General features: G+C 40.0%; 1 protein-coding gene across 1 annotated transcript in view; it reads right to left on the reverse strand.

Moving 5' to 3' along the window:
• Positions 1 to 787: 787 nt before the first annotated feature.
• MRPL13 (mitochondrial ribosomal protein L13) overlaps positions 788 to 26,391 on the reverse strand; it is a 36,282-nt gene continuing 10,678 nt past the window's right edge. The window contains exons 5-7 of the mRNA XM_032181218.1: positions 19,861 to 19,947; positions 19,409 to 19,530; positions 788 to 3,209 (exon numbers count right to left, since the gene is read on the reverse strand). Of these exons, the coding sequence (XP_032037109.1) occupies positions 3,185 to 3,209; positions 19,409 to 19,530; positions 19,861 to 19,947 (234 nt within the window). The 3' untranslated portion in view covers positions 788 to 3,184. The remainder of the gene's footprint in view (positions 3,210 to 19,408; positions 19,531 to 19,860; positions 19,948 to 26,391) is intronic.

The raw sequence follows: 26,391 nt of genomic DNA on the forward strand, positions 1-26,391 counted from the left end.
CAATTGATTGTTTTTTAACTTCGAACAGTTGTCTAGATCTTCCGGGGACAGAACCTAAAGAGAAGAAAATGCATTTCCCTTTTTCAACAGCTGTGCAACAGTTTTACTTTAAAGGTTACAGGCACTTAGTTGAAACAATATTAGCCTTATTTTTAAAATATACGGTGAGAATAAATATGAGATAGGGATATTGTACCACCTGTGGAGCCAAGATTTTTGCATATTAACATGCCAAAGTCAAAAGACTGGCAGGAACAGTTGCAGAGGCAACTTGGACCATCTGATGAAGAGAAAAAGAAAAAAACAATCCAACTGCTTGATAACAGAGCAATTAATATTAAAGCAGATAAATAAATCTTAAAGCGAGTCACTGAACAGCTTTGAACAACACTACTGAGCCTAAGCATCAAAGAAGGTTTTAAAGTAGAAGCTCAAAAATGTAGATACGTCTAAAATGAAGTCACAGATTTTGAGTACCTGTAATCCAGCCCTATAGTGACATGGCCAGGTTGACCTGTGGCTCCCAGGACTGTGTTCCTGCTTGCCCCAGTGAGCTTCAGGTTCAGCTCTGCTGGGAAAGATGTGTCAGCTTTTGCTTCTGGCCACTGCCAGAAGCTCTCTTAGCTTATGGGGAAAATGAGACAGCTGCATACCTTTACTGTGTTAATCTCAAGTTCGTCAGCCTCTTTAGTAACACAAAGCATTTATACCTGCACTGCCCCTGGCTGCATATATCCCAGGGAATTTCAAGCCAGATCCCTTACTAACCCTTTTTTTTTTTTTTTTTCCCCCCGTTAGTTTGCTCACCCCTATCTCTCACCGCTTTCTTGCAGAAGGTGAAAAGTGTACGATAACTTGGTGATGACCCCCCTGTACAGAGTATTGTGGCATCAAGGAAATGGGTGTAGCTAAGGGTACACACATGCGTTTACCAGAGGCTGTGCTGGCACCCAAGTACAAAACTTTCACTGCATTATACACAGCGGTCAGAGTGCACTGAGCTCAAACTCTGTCTGGGTACAAACGTAAGTATCTGTGTATGGATATAAAACAATCCAGTTCTTTTTTTCCTGAGAAGTTTAATACCGCAAAGCAGGTGTTCCTTCCACTGCACTCCCCGCAGCTCCTGCAGCCACCCTGTCACCTGGGCTGGGAATTGGGACAGCTCTGGCCCAGGGAGCGCCTGCTCCACAGACATGCACCTGACCAGGGCAGGCACAGCCAGCCTCCATCCCTGCCTACGGGCAGTACCTGCGGTGAATTAAGCAAATGAAGGGGCTGCCTGGGGGTTACCAGAACACTCTGTGTAGCATTGGGCCTGCGTTAACTTGTTGTGTATGCACTGGTAATAAAAAGTAACTGTTTGGTGGGTACTACCAAGATATAAAAATATTATTCAGGATTTGTATTATTTTCCAAAAAAAGTAAGAGGCGCACATATGGTCACCATTTTCTCCAGAATTCAGTCACTGTATAATCAGCAGTGTCTCATATTTTTCCAGAGAGCTGAAGAAAAGGAAGTTGCTGACTGAAGTTTGTAACACACAGATAGTTGATGCCACCCAGATATTAACTACAAAATATGTACTATGTCCTTACACAAAAAAGTGTTTATTTTATCTTTTACTTTTAAAAATGCTTTTAGTATTTAACTGAGTTTGGTTACCGAACTGGAAATTGAGTAGGGCAAGTTCACTGGGTAGAAGTATTTCCCAGGATAAGCCCATTCAAATACTAAAGAAATACTTATATGAAAAATAGGTCATAAATAAAGCAGTGGTTTTCTTCCTACACAATCCTTGTACAAAATGGACATAGTAAACACAAATTTTCCTCACTAAACATTGTAAAATTTGGAAGATAACGTATCAGCATCTTCTACTACATAAGTAGTAGAAAAATAAGTGATTCATTTATTTACACAATGACTTGGTTAAAGAATTACCTGCAGAAAGGCAACTGTGATCTGGAAACATCTGGAAGAGAGAAACTTGTTCTCGGTGTAGCAGACAGTGTCGCCTGTGAAATTCATGCTGGCCTTGTTGAGCTGCTGTACTCCAGCAACACGTTCTGCTGGTACTGAAACGTCAATCTCCTGACAACTGAGAAACTCCTGACATTGTAAAGTGTTGCAACTTCTTTCCCTAGAGCAAACAGGTCTTGTGGAAGCACAGACTGATTTCCCGTTGCCTTTATTTCCAGTGCTGTAAGCACGCTGTATGGCACACCTTATCAAGAGATGGCCAGAGCTTCAGGATGAGAGATCATGGTCAGTGACCAATGCTTTTTTTTGGATCGTAAGGCAGAGACTAAGCTATAGGCATGCTGAGCAGAAAAACTCTTTCTAGAACACTGCTGAAGGCCAGGAAACTCCTACAGGACCTACAAAATGACCACCACAAATCACACCACCCTCTCATCCCAAGATGCGTATTTTAATATATTTCTTACATCTAACAGGACTACAATGTGCACACACGTTTGAGTATGTGCTCTGTTTTCTTTGAAGACTAGTGTTTTATTTTTTTATTATTATTTTATTTTTCAATTTAGTTTGGCTCCAGAAGAAGTTTATGCTCACCACCACCACAATATTTTCAGTGGGCATATTCACCTAAAAAGGTACGGAAACTGCAGGCCTGCACAGATGCACATTCAGCAAAATCTCACCATTAATTTCATACTACGTGCACACTCCAGGGTCTAGAAAAAGCTTTCAGAAAAACCATGCAAGATCACACAGCTACAGCAATAATAGGTTAAACAGGTCAAGCCACTGGTTTTCAATCCATAATTCACTGTCCTTACTGGGTGAAAATCAAGTTTTTCAACTTCTAGAGTGAGAAACCTAATTTCAAGAAACAAGGTGGTGTTTTCCCTGAGATGTGATTTTTTTTTTTTAAAAAAAAAGCAATTCTTTAAGAACCGTAATAAAACCCATTTAATTAACAAATAACAGAATGTACAACACAACGTACAGGTGATATTAACAGTGTAATACCCATTCTTAGCTGTTTCAAATACAATAATATTTATAAGCTTTCCTAATAGATTTTGCCAGTACCTGACAAAAATATTTTGTATAGAAGAGATGTCTGAGATGCACAGATGTGTCTTTTTCCACATTAGAAGATTTCTTTTTCAAGGAGGAGACACATTCCTGATAGCAATTCTTCTTCCTTTATTACTTCCTTCGAAAATCTTTAGGTCTGGAAAAAGAAAAGTGCTTTGTTAAGAAAATATATGGAAGCTACAGTGGGTTTGCTTTAGGGATGTAGTAATAGCCATATCTATTTTTATTTCTGTATTCTTGTGCTCGAAGTTTTAGTGCTGCTGAGTATTTTCCAGATTACATAAAAAAAAAGACTGAACAGATCAAGAAGTTTTTACTAATACCTCTATGAATGTACAGATGACATGGCTAGTGAGTTGGTCAAGGTGTTTCTTACAACCCACTGCTACTTCCCTATGCAAAGCAAAGAGCAATTTTGGCTGAATGCAGCCTCAAAATAACTTTAAACACTTATACTAATTTGTCTCCACTTACATATGTATATATATAAAGTATATATATAATGCATATACTATATACATCTATTATACATATATAATCTTTGCACAAGATTTCGAGTTTTAAGGTAACAGCCCAACCACAACACCAGCAGAATAATTAAAGTTGACGACAAAGAAAAATCTACTTTGGATCTTAAAGATTCTGCAATCCTTCCTTCTTAAATAAAAAATGTGGAAAACATCCGAGCAACAGACTAGACTGCTCCTTGTAATCCTCTGCTATTTCCTCTCCAAGTGTGTGTCCCCCACTCTGCCTGCCATACATCTCCTAGCTGTAGAAACCACGTTGTGCCTACAAGGCATGGGATCAGGCCAGATTATTATTTTTGTAAGAATATTGAGTTTAGGGGCAGGCTGGGAGTCCCTACACCTCACAGATCCTGGAGAAAAGCTGGGGCTCTGCCCTAACCCAGTAGCTTCCAACAGAGACCGGTGCAGGCTGATGGCCTCTGACGTGCCCTGGATGCGCTCCATGGGTGCACAGCACCAAGGAGCTGCTTGTCGCAGCACACACACAGCCTGCAGCGATACAATCTGCTGTAATACGGCAGCCGTGTGCTCTCAGCTCTTCGGATCGCTTCTCTCGGACACAAATTAAAAAAGGCAGATATGAACGGTGCCTCGCTGGAGCTATAAGAGATGCAATAGCAAGCTCTGTAGACATGTAATGGGATACTGCATTGGTGGCTTCTCTGTGAAGTTGAATGAAAACAAAGTCTGGACTACAGGAGAAACTGCCATCTGCATCAGGGATCCAAACTAACTTGACACTGGTAATAAATTTTATTACTAATTTTGTTGATCGATGCAAATTAAAACCAGATAGCAATGGAATTTGGGAGCTCCTTCTGGAGACAGAGTTCAGACTGCCACAGAGAAGCCATACAAAAATCTCCTAATACTTAGTGAGTCATTAAAATCCTGCGCTGCAGATGTAGTATTCTTCAAACAACTGAATGATAGAATATCCTGAGTTGGAAGGGACCTACAGGGATCATCGAATCCAGCTCCTGGCTCCACACAGGACTACCTACGAAATTAAACCACACGTCTGAGAGCATTGTCCGAAGGCTTCTTGAACTCCAGCAGGCTCAGTGCTGTGACCACTGCCCTGGGGAGCCTGTCCCAGCGCCCGACCACCTCTGGGTGCAGAACCTTTCCCTAATCCCCAGCCTGACCCTCCCCTGTCCCAGCTCCATGCCGTTCCCTCAGGTCCTGTCGCTGTCCCCAGAGAGCAGAGCTCAGTGCCTGCCCCTCCGCTCCCCTCCTGAGGGAGCTGCAGGCCGCCATGAGGCCTCCCCTCGGCCTCCTGCATTCCAGTACCCTCTGCTGCTCCTCACAGGCCATTCCCCCTGGTCCTTTCACCATCTTTGGTGTCCTACTTTGGAGGCATACTAGTATTTTTTTTTATCCTTCTGTGGAAGCCCTTTGGAGCCCCAAAATACACATGCTACGATACTACACATTCACAGGCCGCAACAACACTGAGCACACAGGGACAAGCACTCCTGTCAGCTGGCTAGCAATGCCGTGTTTAACGCACCCCACAGAACCATTCAGGTTGGAGAGGGCCTTCAAGACCACCAAGTCCAACCATCGCCCAACCTGAGTCCACCACTAAACACGTCCCGATGTCTCTCAGGTACCTCCAGAGACGACAACTCCACAACCTCCCCAGGCAGCCCGCTGCAACGCTTGGCCACCCTCTCCATGAAGAAATTCTTCCCAATATCTGATCAAAACCCTTCCCACTATTTCAAGTGCCTCACAGGAAATCTGACGATTATATGAATTTTAAAGTGAAAAAAAATACAACAACTTTGCAGTATGAAAACCACCTTGTCTTTAAAGAATCATAAAATGTCCCTATCTCCTAGAATCCTGGATGTCTGTCCACGAAAATACTCCACCTTTCGTTAATCCCTGCATGCCAGAATATACATTTCACTACATAACACACATGTTAGCAGTCTATTAGGAGAGGGGGATTTTGAAAAATTCTCAGCAGTGACTTAAAAGTTTTATCACCGCATCCACCCTAGACAGGTGAGCCAATGCTGAAGGATTTTAGAGATCCTGCATGGTAAAGACATCATTGTCTTGCAGCTCATATTTATTACTCTGATTTAGAGTCCTCCTATTTATAATTTTTCTTTGACTGGCACATCTAAAGCTTTAATCTGGAGTTACACTGGAGTGCTGCAGAGCTAGGGATCTCACAGTACTTTTTTTTCTGGGGTGAAAATCCTTTTTCTCTTGCTCGCAATCTGTATTTCAACCCTAATGCTTGCCTTAAAGTTAAACGCAGAGAACACTGGCCTCAGTTTGCAGCCTTACAAAGTTAATGAAGCTTAAAGGCTGAATTCTCTACACTGAAACACTTGTGTGAACAAATATAAGAGTTTTTAAAGCCTTTTCTAACGTCACAGTAGGCTTTTATGCCAACTGGTACTTGGCATTTGGAGGCCACAATCTCTGTGTTTAGAGTCCTTGGCACTAGGAGAGCTAAGCCCTGAAAAACACCGCGTTTGGTAAAAGTGTTATAAATACTGTCAAAGGAAGAATATGAACCCACAAAAACCTTGTCCACTCCGAGAGAATTATGAACCACTTGTGATAAACAACGGGTAACTGCTCATTGATAAAGTGCATAAATCTATGCAAGTGTTGTTCTTGGACGGTCGTACTCTCGTGCTTCCTCAGCAAAGCACTGAAGTCATGCATCTGGGACAAAGGAAATGGCATCTCCTTGAAGACATGGCTTGGAAATTCACCCATACTCCAGCCTTCACTCGTAGCATTCTTGGAAAAAATTGCTTGCTGTACATTGAGAGCAGACTCCAAAGAAAGGGGGATAACTGGAGGGAGTGTGTCTGGAGTAGCATCTCTGAAATCAATGCTGAAAGGCAAAGTATTATGGGTTCACTGAAAATATGCAACAGTAGGCTGTGCGTTGGATGCCTGCCCGTGAAACATCAAAAAGATCTGTCCCACTAACATCTTATACTGCACATAAACATCCAGACAGGCCAAAAAATTCTGGGCAAAATAGCAAATAACGTCCAATAATGCCATGCATCTCAGCGCTTCCCACACAAATACTTTACAGGTTAGAAAATGAAAACCTGTCCCCGAGGTCTGATTACAGATCTTAAATCTCTTATACTACCCAATCATTTTTCCATTCTCACAGCTAACAGAAGAGAAATACAGTTGATGTAAAACTCTGACTATCCAGTCACTGAGCCTTATAAAATAGGTAAACCTGTCTATTTGTGTAATTCAAAGGCTCACATTTTGCTACAGAAAACAGAAGGTTCCCAGGGGTCCCCACTGTAACAGCACTTGCTTCTTCCCAAAACTCTTCAGAGTTGAGGTAAGCCACATAAACCTTATCTTTTCATATGCATGTCAGCCCTACGCTCTTGAACATTGAAGAAATCAAATATACCAAGAAAGGTTTCCCATTTACAAGGAAACTGCTCTGTTCTGTAACCCACTTCAAGTCATAACTCAAGCAAAATCGTAGATCACAAGCTAAGGTTTTCATGAGGAGCACTCAGTCTGATTCAGTCTATTTTATAATCTGATTTCTCTTACACACACATATATACCACATGTCTTTGTAAACCAACAGTCTACGAAGCTTCTCAACCCCAATAAGTCAATTTTTAGAGTCTTGCATTCACCTTTATTTTGAAAAAGACTTGTTATTCCTATCTTTTAATCAATGATAGGTGTTAATGATAATAGCTTCAGCAAGAGTTAATCCATTCTACAATATTCAGAGACAGTGCAATATCAAGAGTCTTTTTCCATGAATTAAAAAAAAAAATCTGAAAATAAGTCTAATTGTTTACCGAAATAAGCTAAATGTCTCCTTAAAACATTAAAATGAAAGCTACATGCACCTACAATTTGTGTCTTTTCAGCCTCCACCATAACTCTTGCATTAGAGAAGCTCTATCACTGACAGCAGGATGCGGCTGTTGTATATGCTACATAAATCATCTAAGTTTAAAAAAAAAAAAAAAAAAAAAGGCACAATGCCACATCACGTTTCTCTAATTCATCCACTAGACTGTGGCCTTGTAACACTGCAAATTCATGGTTCTGTAGGAAGCAGACTAAAACTTAGGTTGAATTAAGAATTTAAATTATTTAACCCTAGATTATATAAGGATTTAATTATTTAAACTTTCAGAAATAACATGTCATATATAAGGGATTCTGAAGACACCTTATACATCAAGGTTATTTCTAGTGATAAGAAACAATAGAACAATTAGAAAAACCTCACAAGCCCAAAACTGACTTATTGTCTCTCAAAAGGTGAGTTGGAAGGGGTAATTCAGATGTGCAAATGCTTCAGATACCATTCACCTACATACATAGCTTTAGTCTGGTCTGCCCTAATACAGTAAGAATTGCTTTTCAGACAAAAACCTAACACTGTGTGAAATCTGCCTGGACACCGAAGAGAGAATTCCCACTGGCAAGCTTTAGCCTAAGGAGGTGAGCCGCTTCAAGTCATCTCGAAAGTCAGTGAAGAGAGGCAGGACCCATTTCTTTTTCCCAAAGGGAGCTTAAACTACCTGTGCTAAAGCAATACTAGATTTTGGTGACCATACTGTGGAAGAGCAACCTAAGTGCTTCCCTAAGAACTCCAACGTAGGCCTGTCCATGGGCTGCACAAAACAAGGCTAGCGTTATCAAGGCCAGTTCCTTGGTGTTCTTTATACCATTGCTGCACAAGCAGAATGGGAAGGCAGAAGTAATGGATGATACTTAACAACAGCCTTTTTGCCCGAAGAAATGCCCATGAAGCTGTAAGCCCAGGCTCTTAATATGGCAAGCTAACCAGCAGTACAAAGAAACCTGTTTGCTGCAACTCTGATGAGATCCCTCCTCCCCCCCCACAACAACAACAAAAATTCAATATTCTTCAACAAGACGTGGTATTTTTCTTGTCAAAAGGGACAAAACAAAGACCCTTTCCAAAAGTGAAATGTGTTCAACTTCCAACTCCTGTAGCGAACATTTATTTCCATCGAGCCCGAGCAGACTGGTCACACAGTTCCATCTTTATTAAATCCTTGTCAGCACATTCCAGGGAAGAGGTTTCCCTTTGCCTAGCAATGTTTTGAGAAGCTAAAACATCCTCAGAAAAAATAAAGGGGGTGGGGGGAGTGCGCGTTGTTGCTCTGTTTGTGAAAGCCAGATCTAAGTACTCACCGGTCTGTGTAATACTGGATCTGTCTCGATTCCAAAAATATACAGGCAGCCAACTTAATAGCCCAAAATCTAGCTGAAAACTTTGTAAGGCCGTCCTCACAGCAGACAGATGAAAAATAGCATTACTCGCCTTAGAGAAATAAGGTTAAGGCTCTGCTGTAATACACAGTGTTACCTGCTTTATACGTAAACTGGTTATTTTATAATCCTTTACAGTATTTCGATTTTCAGAGAATTAAAAAAAAAAATCTCAATTTTTAATAATTTAGAATACTTCTTCAAAATTATGTATTTCAACCCAAATTATTATGTTTCTTTGAGCTTTTAAATGCATTGATAACACTTTGTAATAGATGATGCTTTTCCTTTTGGGAGAAAATGCAGTTAACCTGCCTGCTTTTTCAACCACATGCCGATGATAAAATATCTTCTGACAACATAACATGTTTTTTTTTCAATCTAAAAAAAAAAAAAAAAAAAAAGGATGCTCACCTCTCCATAAACAATCTCAATTCCGAAATAGTTCTATGTTGTATTTCAAAAAAGTTTTACAAAGCCAAATTTCACAGTCTTTACAGTCATTCATGCAATTGCAAGCATGTATTTGTGATTCCTAATTAGTATTTTCAAGGCAGCCTCTGCTAAGGAATAAGGTTGTCAATACTGCAGGAGTGTCCTGCCAATACCTGCTCTTGACTCAGCAACAACGCACACCTGGCTGGGAAGCTTTGAAGATCTCAAATTGCATTTTTCTCTTCACCTGCAGGCGATTATCTCAACACTGGGGAACGTGACCCAGAGAGACTGTGCTCACTGTGCTTTCTGCAACCTCACCAACAACAAGGATGACTGTTCAGAAAGGACTGAACCTCGCACCAGCCCTGTAAAAGGTCAGTGCCTCACAGCCAACTAATGCTGCACGCTAATAAATTGTCACTAAGATGAAAGCAGTGGTGTCAAAGCAGAGGTTGAAAAGGTTAGTTGTAGGTTTGAATTTTGGTAAGGCTCCATTGCTTCTATGAATGAGAAAAAGCACTCCAGGTGTCTTGAAAAACAACGTAAAAACTAATAACCATCCTGTAATGAAGTACCTTCATCTCTTCCATTTACAGTCTATGCAATGCTCAGTATTACTTATAACTTGAAAAATCCCATGTCTGGTAGGATTCCCCATTTATACCAATTGTCTACCAAAAAATAAAGAATCAGTTGTAACTCAAAGTTATCAAAATGTGGTAAGATTTACTGTTGCCAGAGGATTATGGGTCTCTAGCTTCTATGATAGGTTTTTCCACTGGCTTGTTTCCTTTCTCTCTCTTTTTATTTGTTGTTACTAAAATCTATCTGCTTTCTGCAAAGAAGTGGAAAGCTCCCCAGCCAGCTAAGCGTGCTACCCCTCAGAACGGCTGCAGTTTTACAGCAGCTCTGCACCATTTTCCTATACAGATGACAAGAACTGTAAGAACAGGGATAAAATCTCTCCAAACTTGTGTGTTTTACAGTTTTTCAGCCAAAGAAATGTAGTTTAAGTAGTGTAGAAGGTAACCAAAAGTGGCTCATACACACAGGGTCTAAGAGTTTATAAGCACGGTGTTTTCTAACAGCTTAGGGGAAGACCAATTAGTGAAAGGATCTGGTGGGTAGATCACCCCACTTAGTGTCTAGTCTTCAGCCAGCCTTTGATCCACTCACTCAGACAGCAGACACCTGTGAAGTCCTTCTCTGTATTTAGGGAATCAGTCCCAGGAACGTGGCATTAGTGCTAGCTGACGACAGGCAGCTGCACACCCTAGAGAATTTCTGCCTTACCTCTCGTGTCCCTTAATAATGGCAATTCTGCACAGGTGTTTCTTTAGCTTCCTCTGGTGCTAAAAGGCTACAATTAATTTGGTTTTGAATACAATTGCTACACAGTAAACACAGAAGAAAACTTGTGGTCTATCTGGCATACTTCTAAAGATTATTTTGCAAATATAATTATAAAATTTTCAGTATCTTAAGATTCTTTTTTTTTTTTTTTTTTTTTTTTTTTTTTATAGACAACCTTAAAGGACAGACCTCAACACAGAGCCAAAATTTACTCAAAAACAAGAGGAATATGTAGTTTTCAGGTACGCTTAGCAAGTTGTGCCAAAGTAAATAGCTATAAGGTAAATGCATAACTGCTGAAGGGAATTTCTGCACACATTTCATCTGTTTGACTAATCACACTAGTAAATCAAACCCCACGGATTAGATGTGGCTTTCATTCTCTCAAAATAAATTATGTAGTTACACTCAAACATCAACTGAGTGTGCAGCTGGGGGGGGAGTGGAATTGTTTGCCTGCTCAAGATGTACCTACCAGCCCAGAGTTGCTCTATGCCTCTGGTAAAATAATCAGGGAAACCACCAATGGTATTTGAACTATCATTACATTTCCAATAGGCACTTTGACCTATTCTGAACTCTGAACTTCATGCTCTGTTTGGGGTCAAAATAACCTTTTCCATATTGGTGTAGTCCTCCCGCAGACTATGAGCTGAGTTAATAAGCATTTTTACAAATATAGCTTATTTTACTTAGAGATCTGGTAATAAGCTACCATAACAGAGGCTGCATTTAAAAACAAAGTAAAGGTGGCTTTTTTGGTACTGTAACATCACCTACAGTGACTAACTCCTCCGTGCATATACAAAGCTTTAGATAAATCTTTTGTGCTCCTCAACTTCAGCTCAGGATTTTTCTATGTAGAACTTGCATTTGTTTTGATTTTTAAGAGGTCTACGTAAATCGAGTTATTTGACCCAATGTTAATATGTACTTAGGTAATCTTAGTGAGATGAGGAATGGTTTAATTAAAATTAAAAATAAGCTGCTTACAATCCCAGTTTCCCTAAAAACAAATTAAGCAGAACTGAACGAAGCTACCTAAGTGCCACTGATCCCAGATTTTGACCTGGATGATAGGAATTCTGTTTGCAAGATGATATGAATTCAATCCATGCAATGTACATGTAAACTTCATCTTAGCAAGATGATGCTTTTTGCAAGTGGGAGTGTTTTCTTTAAAAATATATTCTGCTATAAACTGTAGGGCTGTAGAAGGAACAGCACTGTACACTTGGCTTTGTCCAGAGAATTACGTTATTCTTCAAATAAACAGAGAAGTGGGTAAAGGAACGGTGAAATGCTTTCCAGACTTTCTGTCACCACCAGAAGCGAAAAAAGCAAATACATTTAGACATCTATAAAAGAGTAATTAAAAAAATTCTAATTCCATTTTCATCTGGGCAAGTAGTTCAACAGTATCATATACAGCTGTTCTCATACTGCTTGTCAAATTTCCATTAATTTAGTTTCTCCTTTTTTTTTTCTTTCATATATGAGATCAACAGATTTCAGGGGAAAGGGGAAAGCAGCTTTAGCATTTTCTTTCTGAAAGCCTCTTCAGGCAGCTGAAGTGAAACTTCAGTCACTCACTTATTAAATCTTTTACATTCAGCTCTACTTCTAGCTACAATGTAAACTGCTCTCAGGTAAAGGGTAAGAGAATCAGTAGTATCAGCTATTTTATACATGCTAGAGAAAAGCCAGTAATTAATTTTAACAGGCTGAACACTCTAAATATGGATTTGTCAGATTTGTAGGATGATTACGCTACTGACCCTTCTCAATCAGTATTGAGTTGCCTCCTGCAGTTAAAACCTATTGTAAAAGGGAGCAATTTTCTTCTTAAGTATCCAAGTGTGTGGCTTTTTGTCCATGGGAATTTAGATTCAGCTCTGGTAGCCTGAAATATGAGATATGGTTACCTTCAGCCTTCTGCTAAGCAACATGAAATTGTGGGATATTTTTATGCCCTTACTATAAAAAAAAAGTTACCAGTGATAATTCTCAAATTTTAATGGGGTTAATGATTTACAGCTAGTTACTGGAATTCCTACCGAGAACCAAAAAAGCCACAGAAAATGAACTTCCAGAGGGATTCCTCCAAGAGTACATTGGAACAGGACTGGGCTATATTGGCAGGAGAGCTTTTTCCTCATCTATCCAGTTTGTGTTTTTAGGAAAAACTAAGCCTGGCTCAGCTCAAGTCTTTCACAGAAGTTTGTGTTGGCCATCGCAGCTCTGATCACTGATACTTGCCAACCCTGCTCTTTGAGAGATGGGCACTCAATCCGAAGGGGCAGTACTTGTTCCTGTTACACAAACACCCAAGGTGAGAAGAAAAGCATGAGCACGGGAGGCACTGCATACACCAACCGCAGGCACGGCAGTTTGGACGAACTATGAAAATAGCTGGAAGAACACATTTATATACCGGAGGGGGTCCTTACAAAAGTAGCTCAAGACCTCACCATCTTTGGTGGAGGTCTTCACTGAGCTTCTTCAGATACTTGGAGTAACAACGCCCCCATTCTTTTTCATATACCGTACCTTATATTTATTTCACCGTAGAACAAAAAATATTTTACAGATATTAAATTAATTTAAATAAATTAATTATTGGTATTAAACGCAAGTTACGAAGTGTGTGACACAGTCCACCACTGGAAATACTCCAACTATCATTTGTGTATCTAAAATAATGAAATTAACAGACAAAAAACTTCATGAAGTAAAACTGCAAGCACTGTATGACTTTCATAACATCATTTCAGCCACATAGCCAGGATATCTCAGGCTTCCTTTCCAGATCTTATTACCCATATAATATCTTAGATGTAGAGACTACAAATAGAAACTTTGACCAGATATTGTACAATTGGGCGAACCATATAACTATTGTTGCAGTTACTTTGTAAGACAGCAAACAGAAGGGGCAACTGTGGCTGAGAAGATTTCTTAATGTGAGAGCCTTTCTGTCTACCAATGCCTACAAAGCTACTCACTAGAAACATCAGCAGTAGACTTCAGGTTCCTAGGGTTGGCAAGGCTGGCTTTGAGGAAGACAAAGCCAGGGAAGAACTGCAGAAGGGAGTTATGACCATGATATCATTGGCACAGAACATGTAACAGGGTTCTCAGAGACATCCACCATTCCTAGGTGTCCCAACATGCTCGTGTTTCATCATCTAGAAACATTTCTTCCCCAGAACATGGCATTTTTCTGTTTCCAAAGGCACGGAGTGCTGCTAATGAATGAACAGGAACCTGTGTGCCATGCCACACGGATCAGCATATGGGTGACAGTGTCAGAACTGGGACTGTGCCCAGCCCACACTGCTCTGCTGAAACGAATTTATGGCTTCACATCAGGCTCTGCAACCCCCTACCTAGAAGGGGGCCAGGAATCAGGCAAGTTACTCAAACATAAACATTAAGAAGGTGTTTGGTTTTCTTAAACCAAGTTTCAGAGTTTACAATACCTCAAGTTTTAAAAATGTCAAAAGCCTGCAAGGACTTCTTTTCCAGAAAGACAAGTGAGAGGCTGTCTGGCCCGGAGCGAGGTCCACGGAGAGCTCCTATAAAGCCTGGCAGGAGAACAGGCACTCACTATGCACACCAGCAACAGCCTGAGAGCTCTCCTGGAAGTCAGCATGCTCTGCTTCCTCAAGGGAAACTCTTAGGAGTGTATCCATCTAGCTAGAACAACACAGAGGTCTTCTATGTATTTGGTAACATTTTTGTCCGAGTGATTTTAAAAGGCTTCTTCAAAACTAAATTTCCTGCCTTTAGAAGTTTACTGTCTGAAAACATATCTACGCAGTCAGCTAAACAATTTTTAGATGGCATTTAACGGGAAAATTTACACATAAATCTGATATATTCCTGCCTTTAGAAGACAGGTATGAAACGTAACTGTTTGTTTAGTCATACACGATTGGTGAATTTTGTGATGGTTTCTGTTTGAAGCCCATTAAAAACCATCTGATCTGAAACCTCAAACACCCTTGCAATAATGGTTCATTCACGGTAAGAACCTGTGGAAAAAAAACTCAGACTTGGTCAAAGGAACTGTTTTTTGATCTTTCTCCCCTTTAAATCTGCCTGGAAAGACACAGTTTCACTTCCCCGCACCTACAAGGTTTTTCACCACTGTTATTTCAGACCTCTCTCCATCAAAGATCTAAGAGGGCAGCTCTGCACCATTTGGGAAGCCGACTGGTTCAGGTTAAGGCTAAAAGGAAAGAATGCTCAAATAAAATCCCTCTCACTGGAAATATTCAGAAATTCCCTGTTTTCACAGAGCAGAAGCCAGCCTGCTGTCCCATCATGAACTGTGTGGCACTGGAAGGAGGAGCGATGGGAAGACTGTCCCCTCCGAAAAACACAAACTGTTGGCTAAGTTTCCACACTGAGACCTCTGCTTTCCTTAAAAACCATTGCTCCATGGCTCAACTTGGATATTGTATATTTGTCTACAGCATCAGTCTCCAATTACAGAAAAATACCCTTTAAAAACCATCCGTAGCAAGACATTTTAATCAAAACGCAGGTAGAAAGTCGATTGAAACCGTGAGTAACACTGAGCATGTTCTCCTCACACTCAGAACGAAAATTATTTACGTACCACTTCAGATTAAATAGAAAAAGGCTTCTTTCTTCCTAATGCTAGCAACTTCTTCCCATGCACTGAATTTGTATTTGTTTCCCATTATCTGTCTTATGACTTTTATATTCAGTAAGGTACATTTTTGGGGAATAAGTTTTAACACAAAACGTTAAACATTAGTTTTCTTGTCATAATTGTACTTTCCTTTATGTCCCTAAATACTTTTTATCTAGCTATGGTTTTAATTTGGTCTTTTCCACTGAAGGATACAGCTATTTTTAAAGGGATAGTATCAACTAAATCTTTTTCTTCTAGGAAAAAAAAAAAGAAGGCATGACACAAAGAATCTCCCTCTCCTTATTTTTTAATCACTTTTCATTCTCTTGAACCTCTGTCTTTTGTCAAACAGTGGCCAGTGGCTGGGTCAGAACTTCATGAAGGATAGAAACAAAAATCACTTAAGGCAGAGAGACTTATTAAAACCATCTGAAAAAAAAAAGTACAGTTTTTATGAACCCTAGATATTCTGGTTAATCGTAAGTTCTGCTCTCACTGATTGGAAGCTACCAGTGAGCTCTGCAGAAGCTCACAGACCGAAGCACACAGCAGTAAATGTACAGCCCCTACATATCCCAAATGCAGTTCAAGTACAGGACACAGAGAACAAGGGAAGGCTATTTGTTCATCTTTGTGCTTTGTGCTCACACCCGTACTTGTAAGACTCTGTTAGAGAGTAACAAATGAAAAGCTGAATAGGCCTAACACTCCTGTTAATCCATACTTTGGGTTTTTTAAACACAGATTATTAAAATATTACTCTACTATGTGTGTCTGTATAATTCATAAAAGATAGAGAACCATATAACAACTTGCATCGGAAGGGACCACAAGTCCCCCCCTCAAATCAGGACTAACTTCAGCATCATATCAGGTTGCTCAGAAGCTGCACAGCCAAGTTGTGAGCATCTCCAAGGCTGGAGATTCCCCATTCTCTCTGGGCAGCCGGTCATCTGGGAAATAATAAAATCACTCAGAACCTGAAGATAAAGTCAGTTTTGCAATCCAAGATACAGATGTGTTAGTGCAACGTTTGGGTTTTAAGTCCTGTCAGTGTTTGAGAACAGCTGTTTAAAAAACAAAAACAAAAACCAAACAAACCAATGTTCCCTTTTAAAACCCTTCTGAAACAATTTTGATGTTGTTCTTCAGTACACCACAAACTGCAGATTATCCCATTTATACAGCCTTATTCCATCTTAACTTCTCTTTTGTTTCTTGTACAAAGCTGCCTACAGTAACTTGTCCATTTTTTGACTCATTTTAAAAAAAAAACACATTCTCTTTGCTATATTCCTCTAAAAAGCTGACACCATTAAAAACAAACAAGCATGTAAATACTTCTATCTTTGTTGCTTCTACAGTCTTTGAAAGGAATAAAGCGCACACGACTTCTTCCATGGGCTCCCACTGGCAAAGTTCAGAGCAGAGTTTCGTACAGCTGGGTATTTATACAGCCTTCCTTTTAGTGCCTTCACTGTAAAGCTGTCTATGCTAATATCCTCCAGCTGGCACTTTAACGAGAGAACAGTGACTGCTATGATTCACAGTAAGTCCCCCTTTACAGACTTCTGTGTTTTACTTACCAAATCAGAAAGTTATTTCACCAAATTTGCTCAATCCTCTTATTTCACAACGAGAGTCGGATCCCACTGCACTGTCAGTGCTGCAGAATGACCGTGATACTTCTATTCCCTCAGTCAGGAAGAAAAACATGATTGTTTTTCTCATTAGTCCAGATTGGAAACTCTGCCCCATATCAAAGTGAGCTGGAGGTTAAATTTGAGCTCATCTGTTTGACACCAGTATCCGACATCTATTATGGGCTGGTTGCAGGCCAGGACAAGAAGCCAGAATTGCAGCAGTGGCAACACCGATGCACCCTGAGGCTAGTGGAGAGATGGGAGATAACCACTTCCATTCTTCATCTCTCTGCTTGGACTTAGCAGTTCCTTAGAGCAGAAAAGAAGGTATGAGGAACACAAAAGCCACACAGGGCAAAGGAACAGCAGCAGGGTTAGCTATGTCCTCTTGCCTTTTGAACAGGCCCTAGCTAGTGCAGCTGGCTGAAGGGGAACCCAGTGCTCTGACACACTCTTGTTCCAGAGCTCTTTGTTTCCCCTCTAGGTCCTCCTATTCCCTGGTTCTTCTCACCACAAATACCCACTGAAGTCACCCATTCATCCCACAGAAGCAGCACTATGATCACACTTGAAAAACTTCAAACCTGAGGCAGTTGGAGGGCTTCTGTGGCACCAGCACTGCCCAACCTCCGTAACTGGCATGGAGGAAAAGACTTTTACAGAGAGCACTTCCCCAAAACTGATCAGGATGAGACTGCAGAGCAAAGAAATGGGGGGAGAGGGAAGCCTCCTCAACGCTGACATGAAATTATTAGGAGACTTAATTTGACAGGAATTACTAAACTAGAAGGCATCAGGTTCTCAGCCACATACAGCTATAAATCAACTCAATAAGGGTGGCCCAGCGCTGAGAAGATGAACTCATGCAGATTACAGCAGTGTGTGGGAACAAAGAAAAGCATTTCCAACGCTCTGGTAGCGTGTTTTCTCTGATGGAAGGGACACTCCCAATTAGCTAGTTCAATTTAAGTGCCAAATTCTTATTCACTGCTAAGTTATCATGTAATTATCTGTGTCAGCCTAAGTACTAAAGACAGTTCCATGAGAGTACAGTACACCACACCGCGCGAGCAGTTCCTCAGCTGTACTCTAACGCAGTGCAGAATTCTGCTCATTTGAGCAGAGTTGGAATTTCTTCAGGGTGAATCCAATGAGATCTCACAGGAACCATGAGATAGATCTCTGTGTTTTCAACTGCATCCAGTCGTTGTAATAAAACCAATACAGCAATGTGCATGCTGACATAATTGGAAAGAAAATCAAGATCAGTCTACCTATGTCCACCCAGAAGAGGTCTTAAAGCATTACTGGACTTCATCCCATTACAGCAGAGGCTGCAATACCGAGGAGCCTCAGTCTGAACTGATGCACAGGCTTTATTTCAGCATCTTCTGGAACCAGGAGCCTAATTACAATGGTTTTTTTTGTTTATTTTAATTACATTTTTGAAAGTATTACCCAGGAAAAGTACCACAAGATGTAACTAATTTCCAAAATCATCTTCAGCTGTCAATGTCCTTCCTTAAAAGACTTAAGCCAACCCACATTAAGCAAACACTATCACAAATGAATGCCTAGAGACCTGCAGACCACACTTACTTTAGGTGTCTTCCATATAACAGTTGGCAGATGTTTAAGCTTTCCTTACCAAAAATCCTATCAAGTTCTACATGCTGAAAACAAGCAGAAGAGCACAAGTCGGCCCTGCTTGTTTGGAAGACAACTCTAGTCCATTTGCTTCATTCCCACTCTCTGGCTTTGACATTTAAAGGAAGCCCAGTATTAGGGCTCTCAGAATGACCACAAGAAAAAGATCACACTAGTACCAAGCAGAAAATGTCCCAGCTATAATGCATTATTTTCATTATTTTCAGGTTGACTCATACGGTGGTATAAAACAAACCACAAATACTCAATATGCCACGCAACTACTGTGGAACTGGTTTTGTGCACTGAAAATAAATTATTTATCAAAATAAACATGTGGTATGATCCCTGCCAAAGACCCACTCTCCAAGGTTTAGTTCAGCAGAATTCTTTCCTTTCCTCTAGAGAAAATCTGAAAATTCTTTAATAGATTTTTTTTTAATTAAAATGAATCACTCCCTCACAGTGTTTCCTTTGGCTATGACTACCAGTTGACAACTCAAGTAGGATAACTGAGTAAGCACTTACTCAACTATATTTTCATGAAGATCAGAAAAGCTTTACTTAAAATAATTTTTTTAGATTTTAAAAAAGGCAAGAAATATGAAAAAATTGGCACCGCCCCCCAGTATGAACATTCTTTGCTTGACTGATTTCCTCCCACGAAAAAAACGTGGCATGAAGAAAAAAAAAATCCTTTTTTGTTACTCAATGTAAGAGCCAACACAGATTTTTAAAACGGATGCTTGGACTGAATAAATACTAAGATACTTACGGAGTCCAAACCCTTGGAAAGGCAGCGATTTCTTCTGGTGTATATTCATCTAACCTCCTGGGGACCGCACGTGGTTGAGGAATCTCTTGGAGAAGATTCTTCTCTATATGTTCTGGGATAACCTGTGGTGAGCAAGAACAGTCTTAGCTGCCTGATAGTTTAGAAAACACCTTGCTCCTTCCCAAATCCAGACCAAAATTTATCAACCCCATTGCATTCTTCATGTCACATGAAGCCTAAACACATAAAACTATCTCATGCGTGTCTTAGATCTCACAGTTTTGTGTCATAAAGAAAAGAGCATCAACATATACAAGTATTTGTAGATACATAAATAAAAAGCGGCTTGATTTTTCTTAATTTACCTTATGAATAAAGTTTTGCTGTTGATAATGATCCCTCTTTACCTCCAAAGGAAAAAGGAATGAAAATGTAACTGTGTGACTACTTACGTCTTCTGGGAACAGGTGCAACCTCTGCATCATAGTTCTTCTCTGGAGGTTTTTTGGAAGCATTCTATAAACAGCTAGCTTGACGATCTGAGGAAAGAGAACATGGTAACAAAAAAAATCAGACCACCTACAAATAACATGAAAAAGGCAAGCTGTGTTGCCCATTCTGCTAGTTTCTCAACCTCTTTTCAGTCAACTTCTTCCACGCTGAGAAACTCTGGCACTACATTAAGAAAGCATTACAGGCTTACTGTTTTGGAAGAAGGAACACTTACTCTCAGTTGTAAAAACTCTTACTCTAACAGTCACATTGAAAATTTCTGCTTCGAAATTAGAGCTGTATTTTGCATTGTGGGTGACTGCACATAATCGTGCAACTTGAAAAGAATTAAGAGGCTTCTATTAACTCCTTATTTTAGTATTGGATTATACATTTATATAAAAATCTGTCCTGGTTTTATCTGAGATTGAGTTAATTTTCTTCCAAGTAGCTGGTATGGTGCTGTATTTTGGATTCAAGATGAGAACAATGCTATAGCACGCTGCTGTTTCAGTTGTTGCAGAGCAGTGCTCACCTGGGGCCAAGGACTTCCTAGCTCCTCGTGCTGCCCTGCCAGCGAGGGGCTGGGGATGCCACAGGAGCTGGAGGGGACACAGCCAGGACAGCTGGCCCCAAATGCCCAAAGGGACATCCCACAGCACAGGGCATCGTGCTCAGCAGTGACAGCTGGGGGGACTGGTGGGGTGCCATCGTCTCACTGGGTATCAGTCAGTGGGTGGTGAGCAACTGCATTGTGCATCACTTACTTTGTATACTGCTTTATCATAATTCTTATTTTCCCTTCTTTTTCTGTCCTATTAATTTGTCTTCATCTCAATCCACAAGCTTTACTTCCCCCCCTCTCCCCTATCCCACTGTGGGGAAGGGGAGATGGAGCAAGCAGCTCTGTGGTGCTTAGCTGCCTGACAGGCTAAACCACAACACCATTGCTGAAAAAAAAAAAAAAAAAAAAAAAAAAAAAAAAGGAATTAGGCTCTAACAAATTTACCAAGTGGCCTCAGCATTTAGTTTAAACGCTGTTATTTGCTGTGTTAGATGTTTCTGTAAGAGATGATATAACAAGATGCAGCATCATGATCACGTTGTACATATGTATAATTTATTCCCATGCTATTAGTTCCAGATGAACAAACCCACTTTTGAGCATCAGGAAAGAACAGAATTTGTGCATCTACGCTAGATGATGCTTGTAGAAAAGTAACATAATTCTTTATGATTTCTCTTGGACTCCAATATAGATGGCTGTAATTTAAACACGAAACACAGTGTTTAGGACTCCAGCCAGAAGGGGAACATTTTTGTACATAAAACAAGGCACGCAAAGGTAGGAGACAGAAGGGGCTTTAGGAAGGGTAGCACGTCATTTAGGAGTAGACCAACATACAATTTTTCAAGCAGAAGTAAACCCACTCCACCTGTTTTGGATTCCAAAATTAGTGAACACTCAGTTTGGCCCCAATATTGTTTTCATTTTGCTATTTGTAGGTTGGGGACAGAGCTTAAGAGAAAAGAATGTTGTCTTAAGATCCTCACAAACATACACTATATGCCTTGACAAACTCTGAGGTCTCAACATCATGAAGATTTTTGGATGTTATGCTGCCAGTACCACAGATCTGTGGACAAGCAGAATGAACTGAGATAACAGAAGCAATACATCAGGTCAGGCAGGGTAATCTATAGTGTTGATACCTTCTCTAATAAAAACTAATAGCAACTATTAAAAAACAGAAGATGAAAGCTAATGTTTTAAGGATAGAACACAGTTTGTTGTCAACACATCATGTGCTGAGACAAAGGCAAGATAGAAAATAAACCTTCACTGCGTACTGAAATATGAGGTGAGACAGAGGAATGCTGCGAGAATACACATGGATATTAACAACAGCTCATTTTGAACTGCCCTTTTGCCATAGTAATTCTCATTTGGCTATATGAGAATTATTTGGCTAAAAAGAAAAAAAAAAAAAAACACAAAAATCAGAAAGCAAAATTCAAAATATATTAGGTCTAAAACAATGGGTACAGAAGCTTCATGACATGTTGCCTAACAGTAGGGATTTTTTTCTTTATCTAAAAATTACTTGAGATTGTGACAGAACCAGTGTTAGTTCATTAAATAACTATCTCCACATATCTGCAACTCACATATTGCACATTTGACCCTGTGCATGATTTCACTCCAGTAAAGAGACTTCAAAATACTTCATTGAACGTTATTAAATATTTAACTTCTTCAAGCAACCAATGTTTGTGCCAGATTTTTCATCTTCCTTGCAGCATGTGGCACAGACACCTGCTGGAACAAGTCACTGAACTAGACGAGCTGCTGGTCTACTCTGCTTGTAGACACACCTGCTTGATAAATCTGATCCGATTGGCTTTCTGTTAAGAAACATTATAAACAGAATAATCCAGTTGTAACAAGGTGTCTACTAAAAAGTCACTCTGGAAAAGAATGACTGATTTTTTTTTTTCCAAGTTAAACAACCAAGAAATATTTTTAATGTGTAGTCACTGCAGAACTGACAACCTCAGGGGACAACAGGCTAACATGGAAGTGTTTTCACTTTTTTTTCCACTGCTAAGCAGATGATACCAGCCTGCCTGATACCCAGCAGGAAACTGGACTTCCCTGCCATAGTCTCTCCCACTTCCCAACTTACATTTAACTGAGCTTAATTACTGTCAGAGGAAACAAACTTACAACTTATTAACTAGACATTGCAAAGAGCTTCCTTTTTTTTTTTTTTTTTTTTTTTTTTTAATTTCATCTTTTTATGGTAGTCTTTACCATCTGAGCCACTTGAAAATATTGCCATTTGTATGTTACATCAGTGAAAAGAACAAGAGAGGGACAATGTGGTGGTTTTACCCAGCTGGGCAGCAGAGCTCAACCACAACCACCCTCTCACTCCCCCTCCTCAAAGGGAAAGGGAAAGAAAATATGATGGAAAGGGCTCAGGGTTGAGAGAAGGACAGGGAGATCACTCAACTATTATCATCACAGGCAAAACAGGTTCAGTGCAGAGAGATTAAATAACTTATTGCCTATTACTAACAGCCTAGAGCAGTGAGAAACTAAGAACAAACTAAAAACACCTTCCACCAAATTCACCCTCTTCCACCTCCTCCCCCCAAGCAGCACAGGGGAATGGGGAATGGGGGCTGCAGTCAGTCTCTGACGCCCTCACGGTCCCTCTCTGCCCCTGCTCCCCATGGGGTCCCTCCCACGGGATGCCATCCTTCCCGAACTGAGCCTGTGGGGGTTTTATACATCCCACCCTTAAAATCCAGTTGATTTCAGCGTAACTTCAAATTGGCAAAGAGGCCTCCTCACGGTTCTCACTACAACTTTGATGTTAGTTTAAAACTAATGCGTAAAGTTTTGCAGTTTATTCAGTTCTTTGTGGATTCCTGCTCCCTTCTCTCCCCACTCCTTTATCTTCAGCACTTGTAACGTGCAATATAGCATGTCTTCCTAAATATTCCCTCATACAGGCCACAACGCATTCTCCATCAGGTAAAGGCATCTGCCAGTTGGCAAATATCTTTATCCACCATCCAGCAGATGTATAACTCCTTAACAAACACCAGAGCTTTAAGATTTGGGGTTTAAAGTACTGGGATGCTGTCTGCCCGAACTTCTTTTGAATTACAAAATTTCTACTGGTTGTACTTCAAATTGTCTTCTTGAATATCACAATACTTTTTTTCCCTAAGTTGGATAATTTATATATATACACAGCACAGACATGCTTTTAATCACACACCACAACGTCACGTAATACTGTTTCCAATTTAAAGGGCTAATATAGCAGGAAAAGAATGTGGTGTCACCTCCAGTAAAGCACTTGCACTTTCAGTCTCTTTTTTACCATGCTCTTTAACATTGCATGAGTATGAAGAAATCAAAGAACACATTTATCTGAAACACTGAATGAGGCTCCAACGTTCAATGTCTGTGTTAGGCTTTAGCTCCCAAGCAAACCGCAGACTATACCTGGTGGAGACCAACTTCTGGGGAAGATTCTTTGCCAGATAAAACATGCTTTAAAGAAGGAAATCAATAGAGCTAGCCTGCTCCTGGTCCTCAGAAGTACAAAATAATTGGCCAAAGTTCTAGAATAAAATCTGCCCCGACAACTGAAGTACAATAACCACCAGGAAGCATCTCTATATAGAACATGGAAAGGACAAGGCCACTCCAGAGAATGATACAGTGGGATTATTGACAGGCACTAGTGAAAAAAAACACTAGAACAATTTCAGGTATGAAGTTCTCTAGAGATACAGTTTGACGTTGTATCTTCCTCCTACCAGTTCTTTGTCTTCTGGTCTGTAAAGGATATTGTTCTTTTTCACTACATGTATTATAAAAGAATAAGGAAGAATAAGGAGAACTTCACCTAGCCACTTCTACAGAGTCACACGAGTAGTATGGCAAAAGTGATCGCCCTTAATACTGCCATAGGAATAATTGGGTCATAGGTGAACTGAACTTCCACTGCATGTCATCCTGTCTTCCACCTGCAGCACCTAAAAACATAGAAGTTTCATTTGTTCTTTAAATTAATATCTATACCTTACAAATTCATGTAAGAAATGGATTAAGATTTATTTTTTTAAACAAGGAAGTATTTATTTTTGAAGTCAAAGACCCACCCAGCTGTAAGTCTTACTTAGATGTTTTAAGATACTGGCTTCCATACAACAGCCCCCCTCTGTGCCAGACTAACTTCAAAGTCTGGATTAGTAAGCATATGCAAGTTTTGCTCTACTTAATTAAAAAATAAACATATTTATTTAGTGCAAGAAAATGCACTACGCAGTGTTTCAGTAACAGGCTTTATGTATGTACATACCATTGTATCCATGATGTTTTACTTTCCTCTATGGAAAGAAAACAGGCTTTCAAACAGCAGCAGCAAGATTTAAACATATTTTCTGTCCAAGTTTTTCTTCAGAACATTATTATGCAGATATAACGGCAAGCCTATACATGTTAGTGGTTGCTAAAGAGCACTCAAGAGGAGAATGGGAATGTTTTAAGCCCCTTCAGACCAGGGCCAGCAGCTGAACAAACCCAAACCCTGACACCCCCGGAGGCTTCCTCACAGCGTGCATCTGCAGAGCGACCCTGGCTTCATAATCTGCCTTAGCAGGTGCCACTCCTCCCGAGTAATTATTGCTCATTATTTCTTTGTCAGAGGCAACACAGCTTCTGAATGCTGCAGAGGTCAGCCCTCTCACTAAGTATTTGGTATTAGCCAAACGTGATCTTTCTTTTTTGAGGGAGTTTCTGGCGCAACTAAATAAGAAAAAAAAAATAAAGCCAAGTTTTGATTATTTTTAAAACTTGAAATAGAATAAAAATTGGTTGGAAATTTTATCCTGACTGGACTATTAACCGGTTCTGCATATTAAAACTGTCAACATATTCTGCAGGCATTTTAACTAAAAATCTTATGATTTTTCCAGATATTTTTTCCCCAATATTTTGTTCCCTCTCATATCTGTGACAGTTAAAAAAAAAAAAAAAAAAAAGTACACATGATCTCTTAGCTTCCCATACAACTACTTTGAAGCCTAATTTTGAAAATGTTGGTCTTGTACCTATTAGCATTTTCCCAGCTAAACAAAACTGCTTCAAGTTCTATTAAAAACAACAATGAAAACACAAAACGTCTATGCGTTCCAGACACCCGTGCCTCAAATAAAGGAGTTTAACTGTTTCCTTTATTTTTGAGACTCCTTGGAAGAGGAACACTAAACCTTTCAGACGAGATTTCAGCAGTCTACAATGGAAATGAATGCTGTACCTACCACGTATCCTAAAGGACTGGCAGTACCATACAGGTATTAACATTGTATTACTCTGATGAAGAGAGGGACTATTTTGTATGGCCACAAGCTGCTCTGCTGCACCTAGAGAACAAGTTTAATACCTTAGTCTACGGGTTGTCTCAGAATTGACACTGTATCTAAGAGAGAGAAAGAAAATGCTGAAACATGAAGCTGTTTTTTCTTTATTAAACACTTCCTGGAGCAGCCTGGCCAAGTCTAAGAGAGGAGGGCTCTTCTCTGGTATTCTCCAAAAGAGCAGACAACTGAAACCAGTGGAACTTTTATAGAAATTCACAGACATCCCCTTCCCCACACCTCCCAAAGGGATTCAAAGGTGTTAAAGGCAAAAATGTGCTAGAATATTTGCTTTTGATATCTTTTTGGCAAGAATTGTAACTTCTACCTTTCCATGAAAACAAAAGTTTCCAAATTGCTGAAAAAAATTGGCACAATCCACACAGAACTGAGTGGAACATCAACTACACAGACCTCTTTTTTTTTTTCCTTTATTCTTTTCAACTTAAAAGTTGAGCAATTGGAGAAGGCAGCTCAGAGAGGCTGTCCTTGGAGGCTTCCAAGCCCAGTCTAGGTAAGCTCCCATCAGCCCTACCTGACCTGGAAGG

The sequence above is a fragment of the Aythya fuligula genome, chromosome 2 (genome assembly GCF_009819795.1).
Source record: "Aythya fuligula isolate bAytFul2 chromosome 2, bAytFul2.pri, whole genome shotgun sequence".
Taxonomy (NCBI): domain Eukaryota; kingdom Metazoa; phylum Chordata; class Aves; order Anseriformes; family Anatidae; genus Aythya; species Aythya fuligula.